This window comes from Alnus glutinosa, chromosome 2, assembly GCF_958979055.1.
Source record: "Alnus glutinosa chromosome 2, dhAlnGlut1.1, whole genome shotgun sequence".
Lineage (NCBI taxonomy): Eukaryota > Viridiplantae > Streptophyta > Magnoliopsida > Fagales > Betulaceae > Alnus > Alnus glutinosa.
Window position 1 is genome coordinate 5,022,501 of NC_084887.1, and position 11,584 is coordinate 5,034,084.

General features: G+C 35.3%; 1 protein-coding gene across 1 annotated transcript in view; it reads right to left on the reverse strand.

The window, feature by feature from the left end:
* Positions 1-3,423, reverse strand: part of LOC133860209 (isoprene synthase, chloroplastic-like) — a 23,586-nt gene extending 20,163 nt beyond the window's left edge. Inside the window, exons 1-3 of the mRNA XM_062295855.1 lie at positions 3,202-3,423; positions 2,715-2,982; positions 2,189-2,561 (exon numbers count right to left, since the gene is read on the reverse strand). Coding sequence (XP_062151839.1) covers positions 2,189-2,561; positions 2,715-2,982; positions 3,202-3,360 — 800 coding nt within the window. The 5' untranslated portion in view covers positions 3,361-3,423. The remainder of the gene's footprint in view (positions 1-2,188; positions 2,562-2,714; positions 2,983-3,201) is intronic.
* Between the last annotated feature and the right edge of the window lie 8,161 nt (positions 3,424-11,584).

The following is an 11,584-nucleotide window of genomic DNA, read 5'->3' on the forward strand; positions in this document are numbered from 1 at the left end:
GGCGCCGGAATCAGGTCACCGAAATTGTACCGGCACCAGAATCCGGCCACGGGATGACCAAATTCCGGCCGGAATTTACCGGTTTCTGGCCAAGCCGGCCGGATCCGGCTATTGATCCAGCCGGATCTGGCCAAAACGGCTAGAATCCGGCCGGATATGACCGGATCCGGGCATTGATCCGGCCGGATCTGGCCAAAATGGCCGGATATGACCGAATCCGGCCACTTGGCCACGTGTATTAAAATACACGTGGCTAAATGTATTTTTTTTTTTTTTTTTAAAAAAAAATTATATTTTTTGGGTTAGCCGCATGTATTTTAATACACGCGACCATTTGGCCACGTGTATTAAAATACACGCAGCTAAATGTATTTTTTTTTTTTTTAAAAAAAAAAAAATTATATTTTTTGGGTTAGCCACGTGTATTTTAATACACGCGGCCAAATGGCCACGTGTATTAAATACACGCGGCTAAATGTATTTTTTTTTTTTTTTTTAAAAAAAAATTATATTTTTTTGGGCCACGTATCCTTAATATTCTGGAGTATACTTAATATTTTTTTTTGTTTTTTTCCTTCCTAATATTCTGGAGAGTGAGAGAGATACAGAGAGTGAGAGAGAGATACAGAGAGTGAGACAGAGAGTGAGAGAGACAGAGAGTGAGAGAGACAGAGAGAGAGAGGTATTAGAGACAGAGAGAGAGAGACGTCGACGTCGGGAAGGCCGGCCACACGGTGGTCGGGGAGCTGGCCGGTGGTGCGCGCCTGACGGAGAGTTGGCCGGTGGTGCGCGTCTGACGGAGAGAGAGAGAGAGCGAGCGAGAGGGAGAGAGAGAGAGCGAGAGAGAGAGCAAGTGAGAGGGAGAGAGAGAGAACACTGAGAGCGAGAGCGAGAGAGAGCGAGCGAGAGGGAGAGAGAGAGAACACTGAGAGAGAGAGAGAGAGCGAGCGAGAGAGAGCGAGCGAGAGGGAGAGAGAGAGAACACTGCGAGAGAGAGCGAGCGAGAGGGAGAGAGAGAGAGAGAGAACAGAGAGAACGGAAAGAGAGAGAGAACAGAGAGAACGGAAAGAGAGAGAGAACAGTGAAGTGAGAGCGAGAGAGAAGTGAGATGGTGAGAATATATATATATATATATATATTCAAAATTGGTGCAGGTAGGCGCGCGGGACAACTCCCGCGCACCTACCTGCACCAATTTTGGCCACGTGGACTAAAGCCACGTGGCCAAATTCTTTTTTATTTACATTTTAAATATATTTTTATTTTTTATATATATATTTTTATTTTATATTTATATTTTAAATATATTTTCAAAAACAGTTGGCCACGTGTATTTAATACACGTGGCCAATTGCAAATATAAATATAAAAAATTATAAAAAAAATATAAATATTTTAGCCACGCGTATTTATTACACATGGCTAATTGGCCACGTGTAATTAATATACGTGGCCAATTACAAATATAAATATAAAAAATTAAAAAAAAATATAAATATTTTAGCCACGCGTATTTATTACACGTGGCCAATTTGCCACGTGTAATAAATACACGTGGCTACTTGGCCACGCATATTAATACACGTGGCCAATTACAAATATAAATATAAAAAATTATAAAAAAAAATATAAATATTTTAGCCACGTGTATTAATTACACGTGGCCAATTAGCCACGTGTAATTAATACACGTGGCTAACTGTCATCTAGCCACGTCTATTTATTACACGTGGCTAATTGGCCACGTGTAATTAATACACGTGGCAAATTGGCCACGTGGCTACAGTAACAACTACTGTAGCCACGTGGCTAATTACATGTTTTTTTTTGTAGTGGGGGGATAATGAGATTGCAAAAGTGATGAGAGTTAAATAAAATTTTCCCTGTAATTATTTTTTTTTCGGTCATGAACCAGTTTTTTTGGTAATATCTTTTAACAAATTAAAAGCTATTGAATCACTTATAGCTTAATAAGTAAGGCCCAATATGTTAAATATTTAATTGAAGTGAGAGGTGAATGATCGAGAAAATGTATGAACTCCGGACTTTTTTTCTCATAATAGGTTAAATCATCACTCATTCCAAAAGTTTAAATTGACAAGAAATAGTGAATTTAATTATTTAATTAATATTCTAATAAAAGCCCTCTTATATAATGACTTGAATAAATTAATATTTCAAATATTACCTTGACATATCTTGAAGGTCACTTTGAAGCACCGACTGCACTATGTTAAAATCCAACTTTGCAAGTTCATGTAGAAGTGAATTTGCATCTTCCCTCTTATTGTATGCCTCAATATACCACCGAGCTTCTAGCCTTAGCATTCCACGGTGCAATGAAACCTCCAATGTATGACTAACTTGTTCTGCCATGCTTTTACTCACATCTGCTTTGAGGTCCTTGAGATGCATTCTTGTGAATGCCATGGCCTCTTCCAAGAGGATTTCTCCTTCATAAGCAAGATAAGAAGCTTCATATAAACTCAACATTCCTTTGACATCCTTTCTAAGGCATTCCTTGAAATTGCCACTGTGATCTTTGAAACTGTTAAATACATCTGGTTTTTATACAAAATATGATTTAAGAAGATGGTGAGATCAACATGGAAATGAAATCAAGAAGTTTTAGGATTGACTGTATGAGAATAGAGAATTAGAATGATATAGTATGTAGGTACATATATATATATATATATATTTTTTTTTTTTACCTTGAGAGACCTGATAGCCTTGCTGTCTGAGGAGCCTAAAGCTTAGAGCAGTAGCATGGAGACTCTTCTCTATTCTTTCATTACATAATTTTGAAGATGCAAAGTTGTCAAGGGTTCTTGTTATGTCCCTCTCAAATCGGTATCCCAAACCTAATCGTTGAAGATCATCAATCAGTTCAAGTGTTTCCAATAAGTCGGCATTTTCATTATTAATCATACTCCCCGCGTCCTCTTCCAGCTTCTTTGCTTTATCTTTGTATCGTTGATCCTGCATGATCACAATTTGAGACAAATATTTATATATAGCGAACGTACGTTGGTGATTTTTTTTTTTCATCTTATAATTGGTCAAATGTCTCTTCCGTCTTGTCATGAGTTATGTGGCAGTTAGACAGACGTTTTTCGACATTAAAAAAGAGAAATAAAGGGAGGGGGTTTGAGGGGAAATAAAGCACGTTAATAGCGTTAAAGAAATGTGCATCGTTACCGCATAATCACTGTTTAAGGACTGCACAAAATCGTAACTCCAGAAGCTTGGCTGGTAATTGGCAGATTGTCTTTCAACTTGTAAAGGGGAAGTTTGTATCTTGGCAAAGCTTCGGCCCTGCCCACATTTGTGGTCGAGAAGAAGAGGTGTCTGTTTCATGGGATATTTAGGTAAGCTATGAGGCAAGGAGAAATACTGGGATAAAGGGATCGAATAGGTGGATCAGCGATATTCCACTTATGCTGGTCTCGTGAAGTACCACTAAGCTATTTATAGGACTTCGGTTAGTAAACAGTATTCACTAAATTTGTTAAACATTTTACTGAGTTAGATATAATTTATTTTAGTCCCATTTTAACATATTTTATGAGACTGCTCTAAGTGGTCCCAAAGATGTTTTATTGACGTGTCTATCTTAACCAAATAAAGAATCCCACGTGCGATTACCAGCACGTCAAATAAGGACTTGTCTAATTTGTCGGTGACACGTCAATAGCTTTACTGGTTCCATCTCATTCCTTTTTATCATCTCTTCAACTGGTTTCATCTCATTTGGAATGATAGCTTTATTGTCAAAACTTTTTCATTTAATATTTCACGAGTAGCAACAGATATGTCTGAGAAGGTAATGATAGAAGGAGCTTTACAAAGTTGCAGAAGCTTTGTTCAAAGTAAATGAAAAGGGTTTAGTAAAATAGTACATTGAAAAAAGATAGGTGTGAATTTGAGGAGTCATATGCTTGACAAAGCTCGATTTCCTAAAGATGTGTGGCAAAAATAACGTCAAATGGGCAAAAATAGCCGAATGGCATTAGAAAAGTCCAGAAGATAATTGTTTCATTTGTCTTGTGTTGCTTTTAGCAGAATGTGTTTTATGTAAAATATAATGTGTTTTGTGTAACAGTTAGTGAGCTATTGTGTTAGGTAGAGTGAGCTGTTCTAATAAAAGGAACAAGAGAATGTTAGCTTCAAGAGCCATATCATTCAGGTAAAGCCTTGCAAGAAAGCTAAGAAGCACACAATTCATTCAATTGAAATTTTTCAATTTTAATACAGAAACTGAAACCTTTTTTATTTTTCATTTTTTGAATCTTTGGACGACGTACGGTTTTCTTTACCTTTTTTTTTTTGTTCCAAAAAATTCTTTTCACTTTTGCTTATTGATTTTTAATTTGAAAGGAATAATAAAAATATCAAAACTGGGTTACGTTTAATTTACTTAAAATTAATTTGCCTTAATATATATACTTTAACCCCTACTTAAGAAAAAATTTTATTTGCCCCCTCCCATTAAAATGTCTGGCTCCATCCCTGATTTTTGCTGCATCAAAAGGTGGAACGGGTAGAGATTGTAGACTGAATTTGCTGTAAATGGGGTCTGCAGGACAAAATGTTATGCTCCTGAGATGTGCTGGTCTTACTGGTTCATGTGGTTTTGTTCTTTGTGTGGTTCCAGTTTACTGTTGTTCCTTCTGGTGTAATTACTGATCAGCTAATTTCTGTGTAGTTAATTTGTTAGCTCTTATTGGGAGTGAGGGTGCTTTGTTGTTTTTGTGTACCAGTTAAGTCTGGTCAAATGAAGCTTATTTAACAAAACGAATGATTTGAAAGCAGAATTTATTTAGGCCACAAAGCAGAGTTTATGTAGGGCACAAGTTTGGAGTAGACAAAATTAATGTCCATTGGACATACAAGGGATGTTGAATGATCAGTGTGTGAACGGTTCCAAGAGTTGGAGAGACGTGGAATCAGCAAGCAAGTGAATGGCCCCAAGGTGTCTGGGTGTATACCTCCGATTAGTGCTTGTCTGCATCAAAATGTGGAGATAGCGTGGGCAGAGATCACGAGTCTATGCATGCACGCCACTCGTAGAGGAAGATATTCTCGTTGACGATCGAAGAAAATGTTGTACCACTCCTTAAATGACACGTTGAATCAGCACGTGTGAATAGTTCTTAGGAGCCTCAGGGTACATCAAATTTAGTCAGACCAGTCAAAGAGTTGCATTTTTTATGACAATCAACTTTTAGGGTAGGATCATTTCGTATATTCAGCGTATTAATTAAATTTTGAACTTGGGCAAAGACTCCGACCTTGTTGGTAGGCATGACGACTCTAAAAATTTGTTTGCACCACAAAATATTCGAATCTTAGACGGAATGCCACAAGATGAAAGCCCTTACTATTTAAGCCAACACATCAAGATTAAAGTATTTGAATGAAAAAAGAGCAAAGGGAAGAGGGCCGGTAATTAGAATGAAGGTTCTTCTTCCAACCTTTCCTCCGAAGTAGGAGATTAAGGGCCCTTTTGAAATTGGGGTTAAAATAAGTGCAATTTTAAAAAGTAATGATTTTGAATCGCAATTTCTAAAATAACATTTAGGGTTTAATAAAATTTGTTAAAAAGTACTTTAATATTGGTTGAGTGTTTGGATAACAATAGTATAAAAAGTACAATTTTATGGACAAATTACCAATAAACATTATTTATAAAAAAAAAAACCCTAACGGTTGTCAAGCCACCATTTCAGCTCCTTGCAAGTTTAGATATATTACAATTTATCAATCCTAACTGTAGCCACGCGTTATGGCTATTAATATTGCTATGAAGGTAATGATTATTGCAATGAATCTATTCATATTGACACTTTATTTATATCAAACTTGGAAACGATAAAAATCATATTTCAACTCATCATTTACCCAACACGATCCTGGTATTGTAGTTGAATGAATTCATTATTGGGTTCATGGGATTTACATGTAAATCCTATAAATTCAATGTAAATTTGCAAAACCTATAAATTCAATGTAAATTTGCAAAAGGAATAATTAATTAAGAGATGATCGAGATGGAAAATGATGTGTTTGGTGGCTCTATAAAAAACAAATATCGTACTGTGCATATGAAACAAACAAATAGTTGTTCTATAGATTCTTTTACCAATGTATATATACTAGATCGCTAAGAAACAAACAAACGATGAGATTTACAAGAAAATCATCCCATCCCTCTCTGGCCTAAAATGCAATGCAAAGGTGAGCCACTACAAAAAATTTGCCCTTTTGAGTTGTTTTTGTTTGGAGTCATTTTAAGAAAACAGCTCCAAGTAGACTCATTTTCAACCAAAACGACTCAAAATTGTTGGAGTCGTTTTGGTCCAAAACGACTCAAAACTGTTTGAGTCATTTTAAAGTCTAAAACGACTCTAACCTAGAATTAATACGCTATATGTTGAGTCGTTTTGAAAATGGCTAAAAAAAAAAAGACTCAAAATGATTCGAGTCATTTTTATGCCAAAAAAAGGCTAAAAGAAAAAGGGCTCAAAACACTTGGTTTTTTGTAGTGAGTGTAGCTGCGCGCGTAGGGCTAAACATTAAAATGTAATTAAAAAGAGAGGATCATACGTCTGAGGGGACTAGTCTCTTAAAGAAAGAGTCTGAAAATAATCAAATTGTTGTTACCATACACAATAATGATAAATAATATGGAATCGAAAAGAGACATCAATAGAAAATTAAGATACAGATTTACGTGGTTCGACAATGTACTGATGTCTACAGGAGTGCGACTATATTTCAGTATATGATTTATGGTTACATCATAGAAAATCCTAATTGTACAGACATATTCTAGAAAATCCTAAAATATCATGTATCGTACCGCCAATTAGCTACTATACTTGTCTTTTAGTATTACTCTCTATGCTTGAGAGAATATTAGCTACTTGTTCCAACACAAATTTATCCCAAAAACAATAAATAGGTAAAGTATAATAAAAAAAATAAAAAAAAATCTTATTCTATCTTCTAAGTTATTATGTTAATTATTTTAATTTTTTTTTTTTAAAAAAAAAATAGTAGAAAGGATTTCCATATTAATGTACTTTTTAGTAAGTTATATTTTGATCGTATCAATTTATCAAAATTCCAATAATCTTTAAATAAACTATTCTTGCTTATCTCTATTTTAAATTACAGTTGACCATATTATTTCTTTTTCTTTTCTATCACTAGCTAAAATGCTTTATCTACAAAACAAGAACTACAAAAAAGTACGTGGTTAGAGCATTCTGAGTAGCCTCATCAAATTTTACAAGTTAAAATAGTTAAAAATCATTTTTCTCTATTCTGGTGAGCTTTTTTTTTTTTTTTTAAAGTACCTCTAAAAGTCTCATCATTTTAACTATTCACTATCACTATTTCATTTAAATAATTTTATTTTTTATTTTATTTTATTTTTTTTCAGATTTCTTTATTCTTTCTCTCTTTAATATTTTTTGAATGTTTGTCTTTTCCTAACAGTCATATTTTTTAAAATTGTTTTGTTTTTCGAAAAAAAAAAAAATTATGGTTTATTTTGATAAAATGTATTAATAGTCAAGACCACATTTAAAAATCTATTTAAATAATTGATATTCAAAAATAATTCCCAACATTTGAAAAGCTCCGGAATTTTTTTAATTTTTTTCATAACAGAAATTTTTAAAAATATTACCAAACACAAGGCAAAGAGACGTTCAACATGTTTGGTCGGATTGTAAAGAAAGGAGAAAAAATAAAAAGAAAAAGAGAGAAATGATAATTTTTATAGTTTCACTACAAAAAAAATTGTTTTTCGCCACCTGCAGTTCGCCGCGTGTACGGTCACTGTACACGTGGCAAACTGTTGGCCGCGTGCAAGTGGCCACGTAAATACACGCGGTAGATCCGGTTGACACTAACTGCACAATTGGCAGCGTGTGTTAAAATACGTGCGGCCAACTGTTGGCCGCGTGTATTATTATACACGTGGCAATATGTTTTTTAAAAAAAAAAATTAAATTTTTTTTTATTTAATTTAAATCTGTATTTAATTATTTTTTAAATAATTGATTGTATTTTTAATTTAATTCTTTATTTTTAGAGGAAAAAAATATAATAATTGAAAACAAAAAAAAAAAAAAAAGAAAGAGGAAAACACACGTACGAGCAAGTTCAGTAGAGAGAGAGAGAGATACAGAGAGAGAGCGAGAGACAGAGAGATACAGAGAGAGAGAGACAGAGAGAGAGATACAGAGAGAGAGAGAGAGAGAGAGAGAGACAGAGAGCGAGAGACAGAGAGAGATAGAGAGCGAGAGAGAGAGATACAGAGAGAGAGAGAGAGAGCGAGAGACAGAGAGAGACAGAGAGCGAGAGACAAAGAGAGAGAGAGAGAGAGAGAGCGAGCGATACAGAGAGAGAGAGAGAGCGAGAGACAGAGAGAGAGAGAGAGAGAGAGAGAGAGAGAGAGAGAGTGATACAGAGGAGAGAGAGAGAGCGAGAGACAGAGAGAGAGAGCGATACAGAGGAGAGAGAGAGAGCGAGAGACAGAGAGAGAGAGAGAGAGCGAGATACAGAGAGAGAGAGAGAGAGCGATACATCATCCCAGAGAACATGTATTTAACGTTTTTTTTTTTCATTTGAAACAGTGGCGCGCGGGACAATTCCCGCATGCCTAGCAAATTCTGGCCGCGTGGCTTTAGGCCACACGGCCAATTCTCTTATACGTATATATACATAATAAAATTTACTTTTATTAATATATATTTAATAAAAACAATTAGCCACGTGTATTTAATACACGCGGCCATATCAAAACTTAATAAAATTTGTTTTTATTAATATACATTTGATAAAAACAATTGGCCACGTGTATTAAATACACGTGGCCAACTGTGATGCGCATACCTCTAGCCACGTGTACTGTATACATGTGGCTAATTGGACGCGTGTCTACAGTAACAGGTACTGTAGACACGCGGCCAATTGTAGAGTTTTTTGTAGTGTTTTTTAACGATTTGGTGAATGAATAATACTCATTAAAATTGATGAGTACTGTTTAGTCACTAATTTTTTTTGGTTAAATTAGTAAAGCTGCTGGGAGTGACTTTTGTCCATTTCTCGCCAAATTACTATTTTGGTGAGGCTACTAAAAATGCTTTTACTAACGGTCAAAAACCGCTACCAAATGTCAGAAAATGCCGACAAATTTCCAATTCATGCAATAATATATATATTAAAGACTCATCAACGATGTCCCGGCCGGCGGCCACCTACAATTAAAGTGTCAAGACTTTTGCATAATCTTGCCAAGGACAATAAATGAAAAATTATTATATGGGGTATATATTTTCCAATCACCATCTGTCAATTAGTCTTCGTTTTCCTTCTTTGTTGAGATCCTTTGGTCTGTTTGGCATTAGAAAAGAAAAATTATTCCATTCGAATTTTTTTCTAAAACCTGCCCACCCGCCTAAAACCCGAATTGAATTAAAATTCAATTCTGACATTCTGATTAATGAGTGTGACCCACGCGCAGGAGAAGTTGTCTCAAAAAAACGCGTGGGTCCCACATTTAAATAATAAAATAAAAAAAAACTTAAATAAATTTTTTTAAAAAAGAAATTAAAAAAAAAAGCAGAGGGGTGGCGGCAGCTACCCCTGACCACTGGGGGTGGCCGCGCGGTCACCCCCGACTCTTGGGTGTGGCCGCGCGGTCGCCCCCGACCCTTGGGTGTGGCCGCGCGGCCTCCCCCGACCCTTGGGGGTGGCCGCGCGGCCTCCCCCTACCACTGGGGGGTGGCCACGCGCCACCCCCGGTCACCTCTGGGGGTGGCGGCAGCCACCCCTTGCATCCATTTTAATTTTTTTCTAAAAAAAATATTTATTTATTTTTAATTAAACAATCAATATATAATAAATTATTATTTCACACAACTTTTCATAATATCAATCATTATACACAATTTTTCAAACTTCCAATCATTTATTACCATTAAAAAAATAATATTTTTCAATCTAAAAATTCAACACCCAAACACATTTTTTTACCACGAAATTTGTAAATAGAATTAGAATTCAATTATAATTCCAAAAATTCAATACCCAAACAGACCATTAATCTGGCTCATTAAACCAGCTGTATGTACTGAAAGCTATGGCCCGGCCCGATGCTAATTATTCCCCCCATTGACTTTTGATCCCACGGTAAATCCAACTTCCTTTGATCCGTCGCTAAAGTGTATAGTTCCGTCTGTCCTACATCAGTACGACTATATATTCTATAGGCAAAAATTTTTTACAAACTAATTTATAAAAAATTCTTACAAACTAATTTTTAAAAGTGATATATATCGTTTAAATTATTAAAAAAACACATGTAAAAAGTACGTATTATAAAAAACATATACATATCACTTTTAAATGTTGATTTGTAAAATTTCTTTTACATATTAACTGATGTGTAAAACCTTTCTGTCCAATTTAGCTTTGTCCCAGTTTTGTTTCACGTACGTACCCAAATCCAAGCATGAGGTTTTGGCTTTAAATGCACTGTAAAAATTGAGTCGTCTAATCCGCTTAAAGGCTCCAGCTGCCCTGGGTCAGAGCTGAAATGAATTAGTGGCTACTATTTTAGTTCTGATAGGGTCAAATTTCTTGTCATTTGTGGCCAGATGCAAATGTCTGGGGAGTCACATTCCTATAATTAGCAAACACACGCACACATCAACACATCCATTCTTTTCATGCTAAACAACAAATCACTAGCTTGACATCACTGTTATAGTAAAATCTTGGATATCTAGACACACGGTGGTAGTGTTCTTGATTAGAAATAAGGAGTATGAATTGCAGGATATTCATCTAAAGGCCAGCAGAACAATACAAACACAAAGAAACAAAGCTGTCAAACAGAAAACAGCTGAGTACAGAATAATAGAAGCTTTCGTGTAATGCTAAAATTATAATAAGTGTACAACTCTAAGACACGTTGGAATGAGATCTACGTGTACAATCACCATATGTCAATTAGTCTACGTTTTCCTTCTTTGTCGAGATCCTTTAATTAGTCTACGTTTTCCAATCACCATCCGTCAATTAGTCTACTGTCAATTAGTCTACGTTTTCAATACATACAGCTCATTAAACCAGCTGTATGTATTGAAAGCTGGGCCCGATGCTAATTATTCCCCATTTACTTTTGATCCCACGGTGAATCCAACTTCCTTTGATCCGTCGGTAAAGTGTATAGTTCCGTCTGTCCTACATCAGTACGACTATATATTCTTTAGGCATATTATTTTACAAACTGGTTTGTAAAATCTTCTTACCAACTAATTTTTGAAAGTGACATATATTATTTAAGCTATTAAAAAAAAAGTATGAAATAAGCACGTGCTAAAAGACATACAGATGTCACTTTTAATTTAAAGATTGGTTTGTAAAAAATTTCTTACATATTAACTAATCTGTAAAAAATTTCTGTCCAATTTAGTTTTGTTCCAATTGTGTTTCACGTACGTACCCAAATCCAAGTATAAGGTTTTGGCTTTAAATGCACTGTGGAGATTGAGTGGTCTCA